General features: G+C 45.5%; 1 protein-coding gene across 1 annotated transcript; it reads left to right on the top strand.

Annotated features, from left to right (window-relative positions):
• The first annotated feature begins 4454 nt into the window (after positions 1-4454).
• Positions 4455-23150, top strand: STMN3 (stathmin 3). The gene is made up of 5 exons (XM_044454853.1): positions 4455-4552; positions 19491-19586; positions 20343-20518; positions 21510-21701; positions 22874-23150. The coding sequence occupies exons 1-5, from the start codon at positions 4534-4536 to the stop codon at positions 22931-22933; spliced, it is 543 nt and encodes a 180-aa protein (XP_044310788.1). The 5' UTR covers positions 4455-4533; the 3' UTR covers positions 22934-23150.
• The last annotated feature ends 2312 nt before the right edge of the window (positions 23151-25462 follow it).

Genomic DNA, 25462 nt, shown 5'->3' with positions numbered 1-25462 from the left:
GTTGATGGGTGGATTGTCTGTCCGGCTGGGAGATGTTCAACCTGTCCCGGATGGAGTTGAACTCCCCCTTAAGCACAAGGTTCGTGGTTCGGAGATGCTCCTGGTCCCAGAGCTGCTGCTTGAGTTGCAAGTGGACTTAGTGGCATGGAGCGTCTTCTTTTATCAACTTAGACGGATTTACCAACTATGACTCTGTCTGGACAGACAAAGCCGGGCCACAGCAAACCACACTCTGGCAACCTCTGGTCTGGATTAGTATACTGCACGCCACCTGGGGCTGCATTTGAAAACAGTTCAGAGACTTCGATTGATTCAAAATAGGGCAGCAAGGCTGTTAACAGGGACTGGCTCACGAGAAGATATTAAGCCTGCTCTTTCAGCTGCATTGGTTGCCAGTCCTTGCCCACTGAAGTCCTGGCCTGATTCAAAGTGCTAGTTGTTGTTGTTGTTGTTAGTTGCAAAGTCGTGTCCGACCCATTGCAACCCCATGGACAACATTCCTCCAGGCCTTCCTGTCCTCCACCTTCTCCCGGAGTCCACCTAAGCTCACACCAACTGCTTCAGTGACTCCATCCAGCCCCCTCATCCTCTGCCGTCCCCTTCTTCTTTTGCCATCTATTGTTCGCAGCATTAGGCTCTTCTCCAGGGAGTCCTTCCTTCTCATTAGGTGGCCAAAGTACTTGAGTTTCATCTTCAGGATCTGGCCGTTTAAAGAGCAGTGAGGGTTGATCTCCTCCAGGACTGACCGGTTTGATCGCCTTGCAGTCCAGGGGAGTCGCAGGAGTCTCCTACAGCACTACAATTCAAAGGCCTCAATCCTTCGGCGCTCAGCCTTCCCTATGGTCCAACTTTCACAGCCATACATTACAACTGGGAAAACCATAGCCTTGACTATACGCACCTTTGTTGGCAGGGTGATGTCTCTGCTTTTTAGTATGCTGTCTAGATTTGCCATAGCTTTCCTCCCCAGGAGCGTCTTTTAATTTCTTGGCTGCAGTCCCCGTCTGCGGTGATCTTGGAGCCCAGGAAGATAAAATCTGTCACTACCTCCATTTCTTCCCGATCTATTTGCCAGGAAGTGAGAGGACCGGATGCCATGACCTTCGTTTTCTTAATGTTGAGTTTCAAGACAATTTTTGCACTCTCCTCCTTCACCCGCATCAAGAGGCTCTTTAGTTCCTCTTCACTTTCTAGTATTAACATTTTAAGTTTGGGGACAGGTTATCTGAAGGAAGGCCTCATTCTGTATGCACCTGCCTGGGCCCTAAGGCCATCTTCTGAGATCCTTCTCAGGAAGCTTCCTCCAAATGAGGTAAAGAGAGTGGCTACCAGGGGAAGGGCCTTTTCCATTGTGACATCCTACTGTGGAACCGGTTTTCCAGCGAATTTCCTACTCTATTCTTTTTGGCACCAGGTAAAAACCTGTATTTGTACAGCATTTTAATAGTTAACTTTTATTCTCAATTTTTATGCTGTATTTTATCTGGTATTGCTGCTGTACCCCTGGACTGATTTGATTGCGGTTGCTGTGGGCCTATTATTCCCGTTGTATCTGGAGTTGTTTTGTTGATTATTATATATTGCTTTGTTTTTTTCTTATATGTTCTTTTTAACTTAGTGAACCACTTGGAGAGTTTTTTGGCTATTGGGTGGTATAGAAATGAAATTGAATAGATAGATAATAAGATGCATTACCTGTCGTGATCCTTAGTTGCATTCAGCTTCTATGGCACACGTGTATCTTACAAAACAGGAGAGGAAATTCTACTCCATGTGACCACTAGCTGGCTATCTTTGCATGTATTCATTGGCTTGTTTATTACATTTTTATGCTCCCTTTTGTCATAATCCAGGACTCTGACCCCACATCCTCACAGGATGAGGTGCTCGAGTTAACAGAGCCTGCAAGGTGTCATGGGATTTACACCTCCCCAGCCGCAGGAGGGTCCCAGGGACTGGTTGCTTTGTGTCTGCAGGCCCCATCGCCATTGCTGGACTCCCAAGACTGTAGCCATGTGGATGCCGCCAACCGCAGTCACATCCAGATTGTCACTGGCTGAGGCTGCTGGGACAGAGATGCCTCATTTCTGAGACGGCAGGTGGCTTTTTCCTCAGGAATGCCTGCATCTCTGGTTACAACAGTGATGCTACACACTGTTGTACAAAGAATTAAATGCTATAAATATCAATGAATAAAGACAAACAGGAGCGGAAGAAGACCACACCAAAAGCAAAGCAAAACTGAAAGGTATGTATGGGGCTCCAAAATGCCAATAAAAAAGAACTAAGGGGGTCTCCAAGGGAAGTTTAGGTTTTCTTGGAATGGATCCTTACCACAATTTGTGATATATTGTTTGTTTATTCCTGTAATGGGGTTAATCCTAAATGGAAGCCCACAACATTAGCATCTTAACAGATACTGTTCCCTCATTTGTTTTCTAGAGGGGGCCACAGCATCCTAAGAGTCAGTTGTCTTGACCTGTAGTCTGTTCCATCCTGTGGGGCACCACACCCACAAAGACCCTGCACAGCCTTTTTTGCCAGACAGAGCGCCAGTGACAGTGTCCATTCTCCACCCCATCTACTGGGTGTTTTTGCGGAAGTAACTTAAAATATGAATCAGTTTTCCCCTTTGTAGCAATCGCATTCCGTCACCTTTGGAAATATTGTTGGAATCCTCACTCACATTGTTTGGGTTTTAGGCACAGCTTCATTTTATTGTCAATGTTTTTATTGTACGTTGTTGTGCTTTATAGCATTATTACTACTACTACTACTACTAGTATACTACTATATGTTATTTAGATCTGCTGTTCACCACTTTAGCTAGTATACAATGTTTGAAATAAGCATTATGTGTTTAACTCTTAACGGGTCTCTTTTCACATGCGTGTGCTGTTGCGTGTGCCTTTGGGGCACATGTGATAGACTAAAGAAATTCCATTGAACTCAGTGGCATTTATTCCTCAAGAATGTGACGGCAATTTCAGTTTTGTTCCAACTCTAACTTACTTTCAATAGTCCTTCACTTACTTTATAGCACTGGCTCCATCTAAGTCAAATGCCATTTATTTTGCTCACAGTGTTCTCCTTATGAAAAGCTGCTTGGTCCATGCCCGTTAAATAGTACTGGTTATGCAAACTGCAGCATCACAGCAATGTAAAGATGTTAGTTTCCAGTCTGTGAGCCTTTCCGGAATCTTGAATCAGTGCATCAGTGGCCAAGTCTGATGTATGCATGTCTGATGCATTTTGAAGCATGGGGGCTTAACATCTCTTTTGAAAGCTGGTATATTGCTAGCATATGAACCACACCCCAATTAAATAAGGTGGAGTCAGACAGGCAACTGTCTGTCGGCCACCAACCTCACCCCAACCCCAATAGCTACAATCCCTGGGGAATAATGCAGACCTCCCTTACAGGGCTGTTGTAAGGATGACTGAGATGGTACATGAAATTGCTTTGAACACTCAAAGTGCGAAATCTAATGACTGATAATTGTCATAAAGGTAAACGGTTTGGCTCTTTCTTGGGGGTTACCTATGAAGCCATATGGATTCTTAGGCATATCAGAATGATGTGCTAAACAGATTGAGGAAGCAGTGATGGTGAAAATCATGGAATGAATAAATAAAAAATAATGCATGAGATAGAACTCAAAATAAGTTCATCCACCAGGACCTTTCAAAAAATCTCCTACCCCAGTCTTAATTTAAAAAAAGGCATGTTTTCACGTGCTTGGCTTAAGAAAAGTAGGACTTTAAAAAGATATTTTTAAAGGTTCGCCTTTATCTTTTAGCTTCCAAGCCAGCTTGGGAGATCATTTCAAATTAATCCTGAAAAGGAGAAAAACGGTATAATGTGAAGCCTTTGGAGCTAAATTCAACCATTGTAATTTAACTGGGTTTTGAACTGGGTTGCTTGGTTTAAAACAGTGATGGCAACCAGTAAGTCAGGAACTGGTTTTTTCTTGCCAGGTTAGCCTGAATTCCAGGCACAGCCTCCAAGCAGGTTTGCAAGTGGTGTTGCTTCCAGAAGCTTTTTCTCTCCTAAATCAATTCCATTTGCTCCGTATGCTTTCCCATTTTGTTTTCAACTCACTGAAATAAAATGAAACCCAGCAGACAACCGCAGATCTGTGTCAAACAGGAGAAGGGGAGGTAAACCACAGCTTGGGCGTGTCTGCTCACATCCCCCCTTTGCTAACAGCTGCTGCATTTCTGCTCCTCAGATTCCTGGCACTGTAAAAGATTTGGACATCAAAAGCTACCCTCAGAGGCTAATCGATATTCTGATCTGGGAACCTCTTCTTTCTTTCAACCCCCTTTTCTTCTCTGTCTCTGTCTGTCTGTCTGTCTGTCTGTCTCTTTCTCTCTCCTCCCTTCTTGAATAGCCACAGCCCCCTTGAGCTGAGTCAGAACCGTCCTCTCCTCCACAGCATTGCAGTACTTCAGCAGAAAAGCCAGCCTTCTGCCTCTCGCTGCCTCTGCACCTTCCTTTGCTGCATCTTCTCTCTCACCCATCTCACCGCCATGGCCAGCACCGTCTCAGGTAAAACAAAAAGCCGTTTTTCTTTCTCTGCGGTGACATTTTGGAGAGTGGAGCTATTTGCACTGATCGGTGTAACTCACCCTTTTCATTTCCAAGGTGGGGCTCGGCAGCTAAGCCAGACCCAAAGAGCTAGGCAAGCATTGTTGTCTTCTCTTGCTTACAAAATCTGCATTATAATTTATTCTCTTTATAGCTAAAAAAAACAAAATCATTTAGCTGAATGCTGGTAACCAGAAATCACTGGGGTGGGGTGTGTGGGTGGGGGGGGGGTGGAACTAGATTTCTGTAAAATTGGCTTGGCAATTGTAGAAAGGAAGGGGAGAGAAGAGGAGAAAATATATCTTTTAAAAATATGGAACATCTCGATTAGCAGAATCGGGGCAAGTTGGCTTGCCAGAAGCTGCTTTAGAGGGAGTGGTCTGCCCATGGCGCTGAATGAAAGCAGTGCTCAGACCACCCTTTTCTGCAGGGCTGTGACACCACCGCATCGCTGCACCTCGCTGCCCTCCCAGGTTCCAAGGCCTGGCTGGTGGGGCGGGGGCGGGCGCAGCGTCCTCGCAGTGCGGCCACCGCCTGGCGTGCCTGTTCGGGCACCTGCTTCCCAGGTCCTGGTCACGCACCTTGCTATATCTGCCTTTCTTTTAAAGATGGGGCCAAGCAGCTGGAATTTGGCAGGGAACAAACCCGTGATGTTTTTTTTAACCAAGACAATAGACGGCTTGTGTCGATTTTCAAGACCTTGCCCCCTCGCTACCAGTCTGGAAACCTTTTCTGAATGGAGGCATCGGTCATTTTTCTTGACTGCATTGGAAAGGAATTGGTTGGCTCCGTTCTGAATGAATAAAAGAGGAAAGAGAAGGGGAAGGTGGCTATACACATGGATAAACACACACATTAGCTGGAAGGAAGACACTGTTGCTGGTTTCTCTGGGGTTGCCCAGCCCTGTAATCCCTGCGGTTCCTTGGGTGTGCATTCCCCTTTTAAAATACCAGGGGCGATGCATGTATGTGTGTGCTTGTCCCTCCTAAGGAGCTTTGTGTGAGGCTAGAAACCCTTTTAAAATACTTGACCTATACTAGAAAATCCACATAGATTGTGTCTGAATGAGAGTCAGGAGTGGCAGAAAGAAAGGCAAGGCTGGGGAGGTTTTCTTGGTCTTCCTCTCCTCCTATTCCTTTACTGCAGAATTCGTCTACAATAAATGAAAACGCACAGCTTTGCTCAGGCTCCTCCATGCTAAAGGCAAAGGCTGAAGGACCCTGCCGTGAAGGAGCTGGGGGGTGGAGTGACACATCTGGGTACCAGGTGCCTTCCCCATATGGTGCTCCGAAACAATATGGTACTTTCTCCCCCTCAGTCCCCCCCGCCCCGCATCCCCTGAACAATAAATTTCAATTTGCTGACAATGGGACAGGGCTTTTAAGGCTGAGCGGTTGGCCTTGGAGGGCTATTTCCAATCCTCTTTCTTTTCCAATTGGATTAGATTTGCCATAAGACCCGTTTGAAAGAATAGGGATTCCGGGATGACACGGGTGTAATAGAAATCCGAAGAAAGAGCGAGGAAAGGTTTTTCCGAAAACAAAGAGCATGATAGAGCAGAGTCATCCCTGCCCCAGTCAGCATGAGACAGCTCAAGATTCCCTCCAAGGGCTGCGAAGGGAGGTTTTTTTTTTTTTTATCCTAAGCCTGTTTCTCCTCCTGCCCTCCACCCGTTTCACACACACACACCCCTCCTGCTCCTCCGCCCGCCCTCCTGCAAGCAGGACACATCTGAAGCAAGAGGAGGAGCGGGTGGCATGCGAGCGTCTCGGAGGACGTCTGAGGCTCTCTCGGAAGCCCAACCTGCCTGCCCCTGGGAAAAAGGTCTAGCGCTCTGTGCCGCCTTCCGCTGGCTTCCCCGGCATGTTCCAGCCGGCTGAAGGGGCTCATTTCCACGTAGCCAAGAGGGGAGCGACAGCACATGCTCGGGGAGGCCTCGGCTGCAGTGGTGGCAGCGCTGTGCCAAAGGACGCTGCCCAGGTAGAGCTGGCTCGTGCCATTCCAGCCAATGCGTCTGCACAGCTCGGCTGCATCTTCAGGCACCGCCTCCCAGACAGACTCCCCACCCGCTCCAGTCAATGGGGCCCGTCCAGCATTTCTGTATGGCATTTCCTGGGGACTCTGAACTGGTGAGAGATGCCAAAAGCCTCTTGGATTTTGTTTTGTTTTTGGCTTTCTGGGTAGATGCGTGCCTCTTGTTGGGCCCAGCCCACTCATGGTGCAAACTGTATATTTGGCCCTTAAAGAACGGCTGCCTTAAAATGTTTAAACTAAACACCCACTAGTAACCCTTGCTGTGGGCAGTGCCTGAAGGTAGTTGAAGAACTCAAGGAGCATGCACATTAATCAAATGCTGAGTATTTCTCCAACGAGGGAGGAAAGAGTTTGTGGAAAGAGTGAGACAGAGTGCCAGAGGCAGTGGGGAGAAGGTCTGAACGTGGAAGCCACAATTGTAGCAGGAGTCTTTCCTGGCCGTGCCTTTTCTTAGGACATGAAATAGAAATGTGCGACACCATGTTCCAGATGTACAGCTGACATTCATCTGTTCGCTGGAACCAATGGTAGATGGAGAATGGAAAACAAAAGTAAAATATTCTCTGAATCGGCACATTCTCATGCAAAAATACTCAAAAACTGATATTGTTGTATAGAGCTAATCCACTGATAAGCCACAATCTCTATCAATTCAAGAAAATATACTACTGCTACTGACAAAGATCCTGATGCTGGGAACAGCTGATGGCAAAAGAAGAAGGGGGCGGCAGAGGATGAGGTGGCTGGATGGAGTCACTGGGGCAGTCGGCATGAGCTTAAGTGGACTCCGGGGGATAGAAACATAGAAACAGAGTGAGTCAGAAGGGGTCTCCCGGGTCATCTAGTCTGACCCCTGGCTCCAGCCAGCTCTGCTCATGACATGCCCACCATGGTGGAGGACAGAAAGGATGGTGGAGGACAGGAAGGCCTGGAGGAATGTTGTCTATGGGTCGTGATGGGTCGGACACGACTTCGCAACTAGCAAGCAAGCAAACTAACAAAGCACATTCCCCTGAAGCCTTGAAAAAGTGTGTTCCACCTCACTGGGGGCAATGTGGATGGGCCCTTTTTTGGTTTCCTTGCTTCAACCCATGGTTTGGGACGACTGAAGTCCACCTGTCAAGGCTGCATAGAATTACTGTTGAACATATCTACGTTACCGATAGTTTACACATGTCCATGTACTACATGGCTGGCCCTGGTCTTCTCTCTGACTGGCCTGCAGTTCCTACAGAGACCTGCAGAAATGGCAGTGATCCTTCATAGTTGCATACATTCATTTCTACATCCTGGCTTCAGCATTGCTTGAAATTCTGCTTCCTGAAGGATTCTGGTTCTGTTTTTATCTCTTTGCTAATTTTTGGTGTTTCCTCAGACAGAAGGCCTCATGGCTAGGCCCTGACTAGCTGCCCCTGTTGTAAATCCTATACTCTCCAGGAACTGATCTTCTAGTTAAGAGAGGACACCTTTCAATTTTCCTTTAACCTCAATGTATACAGTCCTACAGAACTCTATGCAGTGCTTCCCCCATTACACATACTTAGGCAGTATGCAAAAAATGACTGACTTCTCTTGCTTTTAAGAACAGCACGAAGGAAGGATTTTTCATAGACACTGCTTGTCTTTTGGGAGGGCTTTCCAAAATTCTCAAAATTTTCCCAACTCTATTTAAGATCCTTTAAACCAAATAAATCTGTGATCTTCTGAGTCAAAAGAGTGCATGCACTCATGTGCAAGGTGTTTCCAGACAGGTCACTAGTGGCACTACTAGTGAAAAGATACTACGTGTCTGTTCTCTGTTTTATTTCAGTAATGGTTTTTTTCAGGTGGTAAAAAGAAGGAAGAAAAGATGGGGAACTGAGGGAAGGTTAGAAGCAGGAAAGAGTCTATTGAGACCTCCCATAAGGTTCCATGAATGAGGCTGGACAACTACACCCTAAAAAGTCATTTCTGAAAGTACCCAGAGTTTCTTGACTGATAACTGAAGTAATTTTGCTGGCTGCAGTGCTACCCCCCTATAAAATCTGCAAATTGGTTTTAAGCACAGAACAGACAATTAGGAACTATGCAGCAAAAAGTGAATTTAAAATTGAGGGCACAGGAATAAAAATCCACAGAGCTAATATTTAAAAGGCCTGGAAAAATAAGGTGTTTACCTGGCAGTGGAAGCTTAATGAGGCAGGTCGTATGCAAACCACTCTAGTAAGGGCATTCCATAATCCAGGGGCCACTATTGAAAAGGCCCTTTCTTCCATAGTAACCTGCACTACCTAACTATAGCACCCACCCAGTTCTAAAATGGGTGGCAAAAATGCAGGTGATATAAAATATGGGTGGTGAGCTTCCAGTGACAAAGATGGCTCCCTGAGCACATCCAAACTACAAGCCTAGCTCTTTAGGGGAACTGTAACCTTCACGATTAGGCTGACTGCTCACCTGAGCAGACGAACCTGCCTCTAGCAGTATCTCCATCTTGCCTTGATTGAACGCCATTTCTTTTGACCTCTATTCAGGCCATTTCTGTGGTTAAGCACTGATTAAGTTCCTCCAATTCCTCTCCTGGTTGGGTGCAGATCAGTGCTGAGCATCATGGAGGATAAAATAAAGATCCCATTTCTTCACCGGACCTCTGCTTCTTGGGTGATGACAGACAGTATCCCACAAACTGGTCCTGATGTATACATAACCACTTGGTACGCAGGTTGTTTGTAATGCCCTGCTAGACAGTGGCAGTCCAAAACTCACTCAGTCCCAAACCTCTCTACCCTTGTTTCCCCTTCTATTGTCGCGTGCCTTCCAAACCCAAGCAGATGGCATTGCATCATTCCTGTTAACTGGCAATATGGTTAAAAGGGAGACGGGCAGCTTGCCAGATGGCAATTCGCTTCCTTGCAAGTGGAAGTGAAGAGGTTTAAGTGTATGCCCAGTTGGGCTAAGTCTCATGCACCCTGGCGGAAAGGTTCGGCCACTGCTTCTCTGTTAATTTTCCATAAGCAACTTCCGTACTTCCAGGTCTGTTCCATGACCACAGGTTTGTTCAGCTTTGTCTTCCTTCTGGAGAATGAGAGCGAGTTCTCAAGGTCCTCCTGTTTAGCCTGCATGCGGTATCAGCGCAGGCAGGCAGTCTTTCCATGCCGTGCCTCAGACAAGTCCCCAGAGATCCCGAGAAAGCTCCTTGAGAGGCAGAGGTATTTTCCAAGCAGTGCTGCAATTACTGCATGAAATCCATCCACACACTCCTGTGAGGCTTGGCCTTGCTTGTGCGAGGGCGACCCTGGGGTGCGGGAGAGAGTTTTCCACTTCTGCTCACAGGTGGCATGTCCTGCGTGGTTCATTATGTATCAGCACCTTTTCTTTGGTAATGGACAGAGGACGATTCTAGGCCCAGGGTGAAGCTGGCTTTGTCCTCTGTATTGAGGGTGAAAGTGCAGGATTGCATTCAAAATATCCATCAACTGAGCGTCGGGCACTTGGCTTCAAGCTAGTTGGGCTTCCTTTGTGGAAAACCTCATGGTGGAATCTTTCCAGTTTCAGTGCTTCATTGCAGAATCTGGGTCTTGTGCCTTCCTGTCATGTGACCCACGAGGAAACGTATGTTGGTTCCAGGGCTATAGTAATCTACTGGTAAAATAATAGCTAATACCAGGCCTATAATGCTCCTGACTGCAAACAGGAAGGATCATATGAAGCCAGAGCTAAATGCAGCATTCCTTGCATTCAATAGATCCCTTTCAAGATGAGAAATTAACGGAAGGAAGTTGTGGCAGAAATATGGACGTGTCTGCAATATATACTGAACAGCTGTTGCTGTGATGCTCCATCAATTTATTTCCTACTTACTGCAACTCTATGAATGAAAACCCTCCAGACAGTCCTATCCATGCCAGCCCTGCTGAGCTGTTCTAAATTCAAGGCTGTGGCTTCCTTGACGGAGTCAGTCCATCTCTTATTAGGTCTTTCTGTTCTTTTTCTGCCTTTGACTTTCCTTAATATGATTGCCTTGTCTTTTCATCATGAGTCTGAAATATGACAGCCTAATTTTTGTCCTTTTTGCTTCTGGGGGAAGCTCTGGCTCCATTTGATCTGGGACCCTACTACAGTTTTATTGGTCTGGGACATCTTTGCCCTTGTACTCTGAGCTTATGTTTTAGCTTTTGTCATGTTTTATATAAAAACAGATATATTTACATTTTCCCCGAGCAAATACAATTTATCTTTTGGCTTACCTTTCAAATTAGAACCATTCTTCCATTACTGATTATTGACATTCTCTCTTTGGAGAAGCACAGTGTTCACTGGACTATGGAAATGCACACTGAAGTGCAAAGATGCTTTAACTTCCTTGCCATCACAGCTCAGCTTTACTCCTTGGCCTATAATGTTTGTTCTTAATGCTTTTTGCAGCAGTAACCTGCAGCTCTCTGAGGGTCCTCCTGCCTTGGCACGAATCTGTTCCATAATTAATATAAGCAAGAGAGACCCTTTGGAAGATTCTGCTGCTTGTAGAAGGCTGCTTGTTGAGCTCGAGGCAAAGTGCTTTCTCCAGGGTTGCCCCCAAACCCTGGAATGTGCTCCTTGTGGATTTGTGGCCGGTCCAAATTCTCGCTGCAGTTCAAAAGGGGCTCGAGATTTATCTCGTATATCTTGGCTTGTTAAATTGTTGTTATGGTTTTTCAGACTGTATTTTGGTATCTCAGTTTTTATTTGATTGATTTATTTTATTTAATCATTTTATCTCCCTTCTTTCCTTTCTTTTATATTTTTGTAAAACTCGTTGCTTGGCTTACAAAGGTGGCAGAACAAAGCTATGGTCTATGGTCTCCTGAGATTGTCTGTTTTTTATTGAGAAAAAATCTGATGTATTTGAGAATGTAGAATGAATCCCTAGTGAAGTTGTACACACTGCTAGTGAGTAGTTATATAATGAAATATATAGAAAGGCAGAGAAAGAAATCCTCCAGAAAAAGGGTGTGTGAAATTTCTGATATTAAACCCACAAAGAATTCAGAAGCAAAACCCCGGGAAATTGGTAGGTTAAAAACTCTGTATAGAAATGCCTTAAAAGAATGCCCATTTATGCAAGCAGAGTAGTGGAAAGGAGAAAACACAAGCATAAAGGGGGGGAAGCTTCCTAGCCAAGATGTTGAGGCTGAATGTGGACTTCTGAACCAAGAAGTCCTCCTTGGCCCTTTGTATTTCTTTCTTCTTGTCATGCTGGGGAAGCATTTTGAAAGGAGCGCAAATGGGTGGTCCTCATGCAACACCCATTCAAATTTCTTCAATAGAAAGCAATTATGCCAACAGGCGTGTGTCGACTTATTTTGCACAATTAGTTCTAATTTGTCCGTGTGCCTGTGGGATTTAGAATGGCTTGGAAAGGAATCAGTGGAATGAGGAGGGGGAGCATGCCAGGTGGGCTGGGAGCTTAAGTAGAAACTGTGTAGAAAGAGCCAGCATCCCTACAGGTCACTGATACCCCAACCCCAGAGCGCTGGAAGTCAAGCCCAGCCCCCTTCAGGTTTTTGAAATACCACAAGACTTGATTCACAGAGTTTCCAAGTTTTCCTTGCCATCATTGGAGGTAAAGAGGTGTTTGAATTTTTTGTTTTTGTTTTACATAGGAGCTGTGATTCTCAGCCAAATACTTTGCCAGGCATTCGATTTGCAGTTTATACAGTAGTTCAGAATTCACATGGCCTTTTGTGTAAGTGACCTGGATAACTGATTGTAGTTAAAATATTACAAAATAGTTGACTGGGCCTTTATGTTAGAAGCTCCCTGTCTGGCATCTAACACTTCTGTAGGACTCGACTCTTCATTCCTACTGAAGCAAAACCGTAGCCTCGGCAACGACCGCAAGGCATAGCCATGGCAGCTTGTCCATGCGGCACTGCCCTGGATGACCAGGTATTGCACAGCCCATGGAATGGGAATGAATGCCTCCCTCTCGGCTGGAGCCGCTGTCCATTTGCAATGCTCTCCACATGACACCACAGCTTTGGTAGCAGGAGGGGCAGTAGCTTGGGCCCTGAAGGGAGATGAAGCACTCGGAAGCACCTGAAGCACTCGGAAGCTGGGAGGGATGGCAGATCAGCAGCTTGGGGCGATGCATTGTCTTCATCTGTGTCTATTGACTGCCTTGGTTGTTGCTCCAGGTGGCCTTTTCCAGTCGCTTCACCCACAGACTTCATAGCGAGGCAGCTATGGTACACAGAGATCAATAGCAAGGTCAGAGAAGCTTCCTGGAGGCTCTGCTACATCCATCCTTCTAAAGCAAAGTGAACCATTGGACTCATTTTCCTTGAAATGACTTTGACAAATCTCTGCTCCGGGCTCAATTAAGGCACCCCTGCCCCTCTGTTATAGGGCCTGCATAGCTCTTGCACTTTCCCACCTGGATTCTCTCATCACACAAGGTCTCCAAAGCAATGTACGTCTTCCCCCTGAGGGAGTCACTGTTCATATGCTCACTGACCTTTCCTGCTCCCATCCTCCCACCACCCAATTTGCATTATTGGCTTTCTGATCTATCAATTGATAAGTGAAGCATTTTTGCCTGCATGGATACCCCAAAGGATTATCAGGTCCTAGTCTGCTGACCTCAGTATCTGCAAATCTCAGAGAAGCCAGGGCAACAGTGATACAATAGCACAAACTACACGGTTTCCACCTGTCACCTAGGTAAGCCAGGGTGACCTGCCATCGCCCTCTGGGTCAAACTTATCCTGTTCACAACATTCTACGAATAGGAGATGAAGGGCAAAGCTGGGCTTGTTGGGAAGGGTGTTATCTGAAGCTTGGAGATCTGGACTGCAGTGCCAGCTCAGCGACTGAGGCGTCGGGTAACCTTGCGCCTTACCTGGCCCTGCTATAAAATGGATCTGCTTTATAAGATAATTCTGCAGTTCTGTGTATTTTTGGAAGAGGTGACTATCAGGGAGCAAGGCCTGGCAGTTTCAGACTCCATTGTCCTTCACTGACCATAAAATGTGGGTTCTGGGTGACGGAAAGTCTTCTATAAATGGACCAAACCATTATTCGAAATCCTCACACAGCTGTTGGTCGATTGAGCAGACTCAAGCAGCATGTTTTCAGGACCATGTACCGCTGCAAGATCACCTGCTTACACCCAACACCCATCAGAGCACTGCCGAGTTCTTATGCCCGAGAAAGGGAACCTGCTCCGCCTTGACAGCCCTTTGGTCTCCCTCACTGCCCCCATCTCCCATTCTAGCGAGGCTTTAAAGGGGCCTTTCCTTGTCTGTTTTGTTGGACGAGGAAGGGCATCTTCATGTGCGCGTCTGAGTTGCGTGTGCATGTGGCCCTGGTCCAGCCAGCCATCTGCATGCAGCCCCTGGAACATTATTTATGAGAATGAGGTCTTCAAGGCAGAAAAGGTTCCCCATTCCTGTCTTATGTGCAGCTTGGAGGTGTGGCTTCCCCTGAGAGAGAGAAGCATCTTCTTTAAAGGGTCTTCTTTGTGCCCGACGTCTTGCATTCCTGCATCGCTCTGAAATTCTGGTGTGGAACTTGGTGAGCACAGCTTCTGGTTCAGGGTGGGGTGGCCGTCTCAGAGGACCCAGCCTGCTTGCACCGTGGGTTGCTGTATTGGATAGAAGGATTTCCTCTCGAAACAGCTTCTCATTTAACTGGGCTACCAGGGTAATTGGGCTGGCTGGGTCCTTACCCAATATGGTCATTTCTGGGGTCCATATTATAATCCAGAAGTGATGCCTCCCCACTGCTCAGAACCTGTGTCTGGATGATTGAGCAGGGCCAAGACATCACTCCTTGAACAGATCGACAGAACAAATGATCCATGCATGCACGCTGCCCGCAGCACAATCAACACCTTTTCTCTTTTGCATGCCTTAGTACTTGTTAATTAACAGTGATAGCACAAAGTGCTAATATAGATGCCATAGACTATCAGGAAGGGGTAGCAGCCCCACCATCTTGCTTGTGACTGACTAGGTGCCACCCAAGGGTGGCCGAAGTGTCCGGCAGCCAAGGGGCTATCCTTCGAATGGCTAACATGACAAAGCGACAGCAGCTTTTTAGCAGCCTCAGGTCAGGAGGTCTGTGTAGGCGTTTTCATATGGGAAAAAAGAAGCAGAACGGAGCCCCTCCTGCACAGAGTCAGTCCCAACCCAGGAGAGCTATGGCGAATGGCAAAAAAAAGTTTTAGGAAGGGACTGACTTGCATCCCACTTTGGCGTAGGGATTCAGAAGCCACTGGTGGGCCAACCCTAAGCATTTTCCCCTCCCAAGTAAGCCACATTGCCACCTCCCGACTCCTTGTAACCATCGGGACTGCACTCTGACATAGCTTTCAGAATGCTCATAAGGGGGGACTACAGACCCCATTACAGGATTGCTGCAGGGAAAGTCCCTTTCGGCATCCAGATGAGTTGCCAGCCAACAGATTTGGAGCAGAGGGAGCCAAGTACTGAATGAGTGGCTACAGTCATTCTTACTCAATTGAAGAAGAAAATATGCCCAGGATTGGGGCAGGGTGGGGTGGGGGGGGGGAGGAATTCAAGTACTCCTCTTCAGGGTTATTATGTCCAAGGGAGCATCCCAAAGATTTCTTAAGGCAGGTGAATGTTCTCTTTGGATACATGATAGATCTTTCTTCTTGGACAAAGTAGTTAAAGAGTGGAATTCCCAAAACTTTCAGAAAGCTGCTAAAAAGTGTTCTGAATGGAAGTTGGCAAATGTAAGAACAATTTGGGGTGAGGGGATACAAATTACTTGTTGACTTATGAAAGGATTTCATGAGCAGGTTTTTGGTTTTTTTTTTTTTTTTAATTGGGAAACATGCTTTACTCAGTGGAAAATCCCACTTTGCAAGTGAAGGTGCAGCCCATCACCTGGCCTTCAGGGGCTAAAGGGTTTTTTGGGTGCTGACACAGAGGCCCCGAGAAGTCTCTGTGACACTGGCAGCACCAGCTGCGATTCCACAGGGGTACAGGGTAAAGATGGGTGTGTTGGGGCAGGTACTGGAAGACTTTGAACCCATGATGTCTAAAGTTCTGACCCTTCTCTGCCAGCTCCCCTGCCCCCAAAAGGACAAAGTGCACCACCCCTGGGGCCAGTGTATTTCTTTCCAGTCCCCGTAGTGCCAGAAAAGCAAAACTGAAAATCTGGGGACAGATACTTCTGCACTGGCTGGTGTGAGCCACCTGGGCTTAGGAAGTGCCATAGCATCTTCCTCCCCACAGGTTTAGGATTACTCTGCCAATACTGTATTCTCTGTGTGTGTGTGTGCGCCATTGATTCATTTGTGGGAAGAACAGAAAAGTCTACTGCTGAATCAGATGTAGGGGGAGAAGGGCTCAGGTGCTAGAGGGTGTTACCAGACATGCAGCTTTAATGGGGTTCTCTCCTGCTATTTGTGCCAGGCAGGTGGGTGTCACTAACCCAGCATACAATGTGCACTAGATTTAAGCCCTGGTCAACATAGCTCTCAGGTGGGTTCAGACAAGGCATGCAGCAAAATAAACGCATGGCGGTGGACTTGAGAGGGTAGTGCAGACTCCTGCACAGACATGGTGCCCACTGGGGAAAAAATCCTTCAGGATGAATCATTCCCAAGGTAGCTGGCAAAATCTGAAGCAGTGCTGAAAGGACAGTTCCTTCATCGACAATCTTGGCCTCTTCCCAAGGATTCAGCACGGAAGCAGATGGCAGCTCAGCACCCTTCTGAGCAGGAACTGTTGTGTCTGCAGAGAAATTAGTCTTGCCTTTTGGAAGGAGGAGAGGAAAAGAGCTGAAAATGGTATTGGGAGAATTCCACGTGGCTCTGGCAAAACAGTCCGAAGCAAGGACAGCGCCTCACCTTGCTTACCAGTTTTGCGAAGCTGCTTTGCAGCAAAACATGGCTGCAGCTGGAAGTGGCGGCTAGAATGTCATTTAATTGCAAGGAGTGGAGGTGAGGGCAAGAGCTTCTGCGCATTCTTGCCCTGGGGAGTCTTGCTGGCTGCACAATACAACCAAGGCCAGGAGAACCGCTCCTCCCACCCCTGTGATGTATGTTGTCTGGAAGCAGCTAATTGCTTCTGATCATCGGCGCCAAGAAGGAGCAAGAGTCTCAAGTGCCAGGCGATCACACCCCACTTTCTTCATCTCATTAGCCTGCTGGCAGCAGCTGAGCTGTGCTTGTCTTCTACTTGCTTTCCTTTTAATTGATGAACGGGGAGCAGGAAGGAGAGCAGGTAGCACGAAAAGTTGGGGACATGCTGGGGTGAGAAGGAAGGTGTCCCAACATTGGATGGACGTGCAAGTCGGCACAGCTTTGATTCCCCAATGATTAATGACAGCACCAACTGAAAGACACTCACACATTGTTAAGTTAGGCTGCTGAAACAAAGAGTATTCATTTAAAGTTGGTAGATTTTGTTGTTGGCCAGGGATGTGCTTGATTCTCAGTGTAGGCCCATCCTCCTGAGCCACCGTTGGCTCTGGTTGTTGGACCTCAAGGTCCTGGTAAAAAAATAAAGTAGACCTCCTATACCTAAAGTTTATCTAGCCTTGATACATGAATATAAAAAGGAGAAAGAGGAAAATTGGTGGAACAGGTTTGCTGTCTGCACAAAATATGGGTCGTATGTGTAGCCAGGAATGCATTTTCAAACAGATTAAAAAGACATTTACAACAAACTTTGGATTTCACATGCTTTCCAAATTGTCATCTATTGAACATCTTGTTACATTTGAATCTTCAAAGGGGTTTCCCTCTTTTTAAGTAATTCAGTGCACAATTTCAGAGTATATGTAGCAAGGTTGTTGGTTAGTTAGCTAACGAAGCCTCTTTCTGTGACAGGCTTAGCAATGAACATTACAGAGGCAGCATAAAAAACCTGTGAGAGGGGTTGGCTTGCTGGAGGCTTAGGGACATGCGATGACATCAGATTAACTTGGCTACTTCATCTTCAGAAACAGTGTCTGTCACTAATTATGGTTCCGTATAATCTCTGTTTAACAGTTCCATTTTGTGACAATGAAGTCTTACAAATTCTGCACAGACTGACTCAAAAATGATTGTTAATTATTTTAGTTAAAAGTTTTTATTGCTTTTTAATTTGCAAAGTACATGATGGAACGTTGCCAGTTCTCTCTCCCTAGGTGAGTTTACTGTTCCCACTTCATAAAATGGAAAACACCTTGCCCAGGCACGCAATGACTTGGGATGGGTTTGAATTATTTCTCTGGACTATAGGCCATTTTGGAAGCAAAAATGGCAAAACTGAGACTATCGTACTTTGGGCGCATCATGAGAAGACTCACTGGAGCAAACAGTAATGCTAGGAAAATTCAAAGGCAGAAGAAGAAAAGGAAGACCTAGTATGAGATGGATGGACTCCTTCAAGGAGGCCACAGCCTCGAATGTGTAGGAGCTTAGGCTGTCAAGGAGAGGGCTTTTTGGAAGGCATTCAATTCATAGGGTTACCATAAGTCAGAGGCGACTTGGCAACATTTAACAACAGCATAGGCCACTTCTTAGCTTAGGGATGTGAGATCCACTTCCATATGACTATTGTTCCACTATGGCCTGTATGAAGGCGCTGGGCAACCAATATGGATTTCTTTCACAGCAACATTGCCTCTTCCTTGATGTCTGGTGAGAAACTCGAGAATTGCTCGATTACGGCGTTTCCTGACAAGCATCACAGATGTTCCTGGAGAGGCGTGGGACCCAGTCATGCACAAGTGGCTTCCACACAGCTCAGGGCCCTGAGACACCTTTCATAAGTCAATTGTCTGTTCACTGATGCCTGATCATTTTTATTGGATTGGATCCAATGCATTGTGTGGGCAGAATTCCACTCATGCAATGCATCTTTTCTGGGGTAGAGGGACTTCATTGTCCTTTCCTCCCTCCTGCAGCCTCCTGTGCATAATCTAAATTTGCTCCACAGAACCCACTGAAGCAGAGGGGGACGTGCATAGAGAGGAGCTGGGTGAGGAGAAACCCCCTACTGGCCAACACTGAATCCTATCTTATTTTCCCCTTGGTCTGTATTATAAGGAAGGGCAAGCAAAAGACCTCTAGCCCAATGCCGGGAAAATCTAACTGACCCACAGCCCATCTTACAGCAGCCAAACCCTTTTCTCTGTTATCTGCACAACAGATTCATGTTTGTGCTCTTTAATGCACATTTGACGGTGATCAGATGTGTACGAAGAATTACAAAATATGTGGCAAGAGCAAATTGACAGCCACCTCTCCAATGGCTGGAAGACACTCGTTTGTGTACAGGGGAGAAGTTCTGCTAAAGAAAAAGACAGCAAGGGACACAAACCTCCAGCAATCGCTTGTGCGCATTAGCTGTGGCCTGTAGTGGTTTGGAAGATGTGTCATGAATCCATGGTGATTCTTGTTAAAATTAACTGTACAGCCTTGCATTATGGCAAAATGTTTTTTAAACAGTCTTTGATTATAATGGTGCTTTATACTTGTTTCAGTGTGATCTTGAATTCATTTTGTGTTCACTTGTTTTTGTTTCTGATTTGATACATACAGTTTGATTTATGTAATAAATCGTTTTGTTTTGCATAAGTGTAGGTTTGCTGTGAGCTGCTTTTGAGTAGTTCACTGAAGAAAAGCGGCATAAAGAAACAAATAGAGAAATCCTGCCTTTCCCCCCATCTTGAAATAATAATGGGAGAAGTTCTAGAGCAAGGATTGGCCATATCTGCCTTTCCAAATGTTTTGGCCTAAACCTATCAACCCTAGCCAATATAGTCAATGGTGAGCAGCAGTGGGAATTGTAGGCCAACATTTCAACCCTTTTGCTCAGAAAATCACAAGTAGCATTCATGAAACCTTTCCACTCAGTAGCTTTGGTTTTGTCTTTTCAGCTTACAAAGAGAAAATGAAGGAGCTGTCTCTGCTTTCGTTGATCTGTTCCTGTTTCCACACTCAGCCACATCCAAACACTATCTACCAATATGGAGGTAAGTGGCAGGCATGTCTGGTCATGACTTCTAGATATCTGCTTTCTGAAGCCCATGATTTGCTTCTGGAAATGCTACTGGGGCAACAGTGTGGTGTCATGGATAGTGTGTTGGACTGGGGGTCCAGAAGATCTGGGTTCTAGTCCTCACTCAGCCATCAAGCTCCCTGGGTGCCTTTGGGCCTGTCCCAACAGCCCGACCTACTTCACAGGGTTGCTGTTGTGAGGATAAAATGGAGCTATGCAAGGCACTTTGGGTTACTCATCAGAGGAAATAAAGCAGAATATAAATGTGACATCATAATAATCATGTTAATGATAAGTTCAGAGTGAAGAAGTCTTGGCCAGTATGAAATGGTGACTCCATGAGTTAGTCCTTCATCATGGGTGACATTCATAGCTTTTCAGTTAAGGCAATGGCCAGCCAGCACAGGAGATGAATGGACAGCAAGGCCTGGTTCCACAGCTGCTCATCCCCTCCCCACCAGAGCCCATCAGTGCAGCTTAGTGGAGGTAACGGAATAAAAAGGGGAAGGTGAAATATAAATAGAATAAACAAAGCAGGTCAAGTCGCTTGTTGATTTACAAGGTATCAGGCACTGAGTACTGTGAGCATGTCTCTCCCAGCAGTTTCCCTCCTACCTTCCCTTCCAAACATAGTTCACTCCTCCCTCAGGAAGGTTCGTACATCCCATTACATCTGACAGCATGCTTCATATCTCATAATCCTTTTGATAAATATGTCCTTCTTGCTTAGATATGGAGGTGAAGCAGCTGGACAAGAGGGCTTCTGGTCAGAGCTTTGAAGTGATTCTGAAGTCGCCTTCTGACATGTCTCCTGAGAGCCCAGTCCTTTCCTCTCCCCCCAAGAAGAGGGACCTGTCCCTGGAAGAGCTGCAGAAGAGGCTGGAGGCTGCAGAGGAGAGGAGGAAGGTAATGTGCTTGCCAAAGAGTTGCTCACTGGTCAGTTTGGACCTTTTCTTGAATTGAGCCCGGGTGGAACCCTTACAGGAATTTCCCAGCTGGGGTAAAATCATATGTGATGAGGGCGTGTGAAATTCTCGCAGCCTTGTGGTTCAGAGCTTTCTTAAACACTAGATATGTGCAGACAAGAAACAGAGAGTGGTCATGCCTTCTTGTCACACTGTAAGAGAACTATCAGTCAATGGCACGCATGGTTTGTTGTTGTCACCCTCAAGTCATCTCCAACCTATGGTGACTGTGAATGAGAACCCTCCCAAATGTCTTATCCATGATGGCTCCATTCAGTACTTCCAAATTCAAGGCTGGGGCTTCCTTGATGGAGTCAAGCCATCTCATATTTGGTCTTTCCTTCCTTCTTCTGCCTTAGACTTTCCCTAGCTTGAGTGCCTTCTCCAGGAAATGGTGCCTTCTGATGATGTAGTCATACATACTTTATCCTTAACTGTCCAAAATGATTAGAATCACACTAGACAATTGTATGGCCATTTGAAATGAGCAGGTAGCAAGTACTGTAGTACATTGGCAGAACAATTACTGGATATTCAAACACCAGTTCAGTTTTTAGATGTAAGGGGGGGGTGCTGTGTTTTAGATTGAAACATTAATAAAAATTATTTTTAAAAAAACCAGTTCAGCAAGCTGCCAGACTTTATTTTATTCCTAAGCTGATGCTAAAATTCCTGATCTAAAGGTGTAAGTTTGGCCAACGTTTCATTGTCAAAAGCGGTATTATAAGCATTTAAACATGCACTGTTTTACGTTTAAAGAACACTGCAGAAACAATATTAACACACAGAGTAGCCCCAACATATATGATCTGGAAAAAAGGCAGCAGCTCACATTGAGCAGAAAGCTGAGGGACAGATTGTTCCTGGGGCAAACTCACACACAGTTGGCTGTTCAAGAGCTCTCTAATGTGGTCTTGCTGCTTTCACTGTAGAGTCAGGAAGCCCAAGTCCTGAAGCAGCTGGCAGAGAAGCGAGAACACGAGAGGGAGGTGCTGCACAAGGCCTTGGAAGAGAATAACAACTTCAGCCGGCTGGCTGAGGAGAAGCTCAACTACAAGATGGAGCTGAGCAAGGAGATCCGTGAAGCTCATCTAGCTGCCTTGAGGGAGCGACTCCGCGAGAAGGCAAGTGCCAGAGGCTCCCAAGTAATGAATCCAGACAGAATACATTCCCAACATCATTTCTGCTATAAAGAACCCAGCTCAGTTCATACCACAAGTAATGCAGGGTATTCCAGGGTCCATGTGCCTCTCCCGTTATGCACTTTGTTCAGTTCACTGGCTCCAACAAACTCAGTTTTGACATAATGCCAGCAATTCTTGGGCAAATACAGCAATTGTGGGGATGAGCAGTGTGCAAGCCACACACACAGTATTTCTGCTTTTAAGTATGTTTGTTTCATGTCAGCCAAACCCACACACTCTGGATCATTTGTGAGTTAGGTAATCCCAAATTATTCCCACAACAAACCACTGTCAATTGTTGGTTAGCTCTAGGTTGTTTAACAAATAAATAACCCAAAGCTTCTGGGTTCGGAAGTCATGAATCAACCCAGGAACAGGAGCGTTTATTAAAAAAGGTAACAAGCATATTGAATGCATGCTCTACTTTTCCCTGCAATTCCTGGATTAAACAAGCCAGGAAATGCCAGTGTTATATCCAAACTGAGTCCCATACTTAATAGCATGAGCTCTATTTTTCTGCAGCTATTGCAAGCTTTTGAACAGTTTCAAATATTATATTGAGAGTGCAGCTACATGGGACAACAAAGGGGTCAACTTTTAAAGGGTAAATCCAACATGTTGTCTTTTTTCCATTCTTGGCCATTTTCTAAAATGAATCTATTGCCTTCTTGTCCCTTTTCAGTTGCCGTTTTGCCCATACAGGTAGCATGACAGAGCAAACAGAAGTTCTTGGAATGGGGGTGATTTGGGTTGGAAAAATGCACAGGTGGAAAGGTTAAACTCCTTTCCCCTTGCATTACAGATCTGCTCTCCTCTCCACAGCTCCATTTGCCCTTTTAAAAAAGAGTGCAGGATATCTAGTCACAGATCTTTCACTAGAAGATCTAGTTTGGCTCAAGTGTAAGTGTACAAGATGCTGCAAGATTGTTACTGCTGCAAGAGATTAACAATGTTCCCCAATAGAATTTGTCCAAAATTGGCAAGAAAGCATTTTTTGCAGCTGAGGTCTTGGGGAGCAGGTGTTCTGTGGTAAGCTGGAGCCTCTAAGTCACCATTCACCACTCCCTTCTATATGGGATGTTTACAGCCTGTATCATTTCCATATCTTACAGGAACTGCACGCAGCTGAGGTGCGCAGAAACAAGGAACAACGGGAAGAGATTTCTGGATAAAGGGCTTTTCTACACAACTAGCACCTGCTTCCTAATAACTAACAAACAAATCCCAACACTTTTTTTTTGTCTAGACGAGGCAACATCAGATTTCTCCATTTCCATTTCCCTCTCCCCTCCTCACCCCTCTGGTGTACCAAACTACATTATCTCTGTCCTCTACGTATCCTTAACTTGTGGAGGTTCATAGGGACCTCTCAGCAGAATAGCAACTAGTTCACACACATTAAATATAGAATCCATAAACCAGCTTCTCTTTGGGCTCTTCTTCAGAAAAAAAATCTTAAATAATGCACAGGAATCAAACGAAATGTTGAATGCATTTGGCAATGTTGCAAAGTTATGGGCTGTTCTCTATGAACCATTCACTGCTCTTGACGTTTGTCCTAAGGCAAGTGTCAACTCCTCAAGACAATGAGGAGTCTTTCCTTTGTCAAGAAGGGCAACAGGGCCAATTTCACACATAAGATCTTTTTTAGGCATCCATCTACGTTTAACGTGTACACGTAAAATGTAAAATGAGGACAACTGTATGTTTGCCAACAGGTGTATTCTACACATAAAGTCAAACCAGGAGTCACGGTGGCTCACTGCTGAATACCGCGTAATGTGTGAAAAGGCCCTAACAGACCCATTGCTTTCTTGATGGCTCGAGAAGGGACTGGATGGTTGCAAGCTTTGGTTAGAAAGAGTCTTTTACGGCTTAGTCCTTGCATTCTATTGACTGGTTTGCAGCTGATGGTGAATTTAGCTAGAGCCCAGAGCTTCAAGAATGAAAGAGCAGCACAGCAATGTGATGATTTGTTGCCTTTGGTAATGTTGGACATAATCATGCCTATAGTTATTTTAACATGAGGAGATCTCTCTTCAGGGCTGAAGAACACTGGCTAAGCAGAGTCACCGAATGATCAAAACCAGGTTCCATAGTAAACACAAGGCAGTGCACATTCTGGACACCCAGGCTTTCAGCAGTGGAAAAGGTGCGAGGTATAAATCAACCCGAAGGGCTTTAGTTAAACCTTGTCAGTGGGAATAGTAAGCCACGCCTCTATCAAAAGATGGAAGAATTTCATAAGAAGTTGGATCTGAGTGATGATTATTAGGATCTTGCTTTTTAGGTATTATGTTGTATCGTAAAGGACTAGAGAACCCTTTAACCGTACGTTGCAGCTTCAATTAGGAAAAGGGGAGACTGACTGTAAAAAGGAACTGAGCGGCAGAACAGAAGGTGTGCATCTTCGTTGATCGTGATGTTGCAGAGATAAAAAGCAAAAGCAATCGAATGTTTCGATTGCAGTAGTATGACGTGTGCTTTGTGAAATTGGTTGCACTGTCAGATATAATCCTGAATAGTTGAAAAGTCTGTGAGAGCTAGCTGACACCGTCATTTTTTCAAATTGGGTCAGAAGAGTACTGTGTTCTAATGACAAAATATATGCATGGCACTGTCACTTGATTTTTTAAAAAAATATTTGTGGCCTTTCAGTTTATAGTATAAAATTAAGGGAACATGTATACACCCCTATTCAAGACTAAGAAATGCTTTAAAAAACCAGCCACAGAAAAGACATACTACCCCAACCTTCCCCATTCCTTAGATGCATGATGGAAGAAAAGTATTTTTTCTTGCTTTTCAAAAGTTAAGCATTACACAAATTTACAACAAGTAGATGCATATTTAAGTTGCCAAGTTTGGCTCACACCCCCAGTATTCAGCTCCTTCTTCTGTATTTAGTTCAGGAGAACAGTCATTCACATCAGTGTCTGCTATTCCTCACTGATCTTTGTAGTGCATGCATTTTGACATTTAATCTTGGACATTTCTTACTGAGTCTAAAAAGTAAAGTGTGCATTAGCGGTTAGACTATGTGTTGGCTTGGATGTGAGAAATCTAATACCAACTTCCCACCTTGCCATGCAGCTTGTTCAGTGGTCTTTGCAAGTTGTTGTCTCAGCCCAAGTCGTATCACTGGGTTGCTGTGTGGGTAAAAAAAGAACTCGAAAGCACTTTGGACCCTAAGCAGTGCTGTAGAAATGGTAGCAGTGCAAGCTGCTTTGCATCACTGCACAGGATGGATAGCTGCTCATTCCAATGCGAGCTTAGGCATGGCAAGGGATTTATCACAGAAGCAGCTGGTTGGCTTTTGTGCAGCCCGACGCTTTGCAGGGTGACTTGGAAGTAACTCCTGTTGGGTTCAGTGTGGGTTACTTCCTAGTACGTGTGCACGGAATTGCAGCCTTAGTGCCTATGCTTGAAATGTGCATGCTTGTGTATGTGTGTGAGTTTTAAAACTTTTTTAGTAAGTCAGGTGCTCACATTATGTTGCTGCAAGTGTGCCCTTTCACAGAAGGGGGGAAGCTGAGACCAGAAGGTGAAGTTTTTGGAGTCAGACCCTTTGTTGCAGTGCCCTGTGGCACAGATATGGGAAGTCGCTGTGTGCTTCACTCTGCAGTAAGACCAAGGACGTGGATTGGAATGATTCTGGGGTGCATTTAGCAAATAAACATGACACATCCTCTGATTTTTTA

This window comes from Varanus komodoensis, unplaced genomic scaffold, assembly GCF_004798865.1.
Source record: "Varanus komodoensis strain SLA01 unplaced genomic scaffold, ASM479886v1 scaffold8, whole genome shotgun sequence".
Lineage (NCBI taxonomy): Eukaryota > Metazoa > Chordata > Lepidosauria > Squamata > Varanidae > Varanus > Varanus komodoensis.
Note: the sequence above shows the minus strand (reverse complement) of the source record. Positions and strands in the feature narration are given on the sequence as shown.

Excerpts from the sequence above, each read along its gene's own strand:
- STMN3 (XM_044454853.1), top strand. Across the intron at positions 19,587-20,342 it reads CACTATCTACCAATATGGAG|ATATGGAGGTGAAGCAGCTG; the intron begins GTAAGTGGCAGG and ends CTTCTTGCTTAG. Across the intron at positions 20,519-21,509 it reads CTGCAGAGGAGAGGAGGAAG|AGTCAGGAAGCCCAAGTCCT; the intron begins GTAATGTGCTTG and ends CTTTCACTGTAG.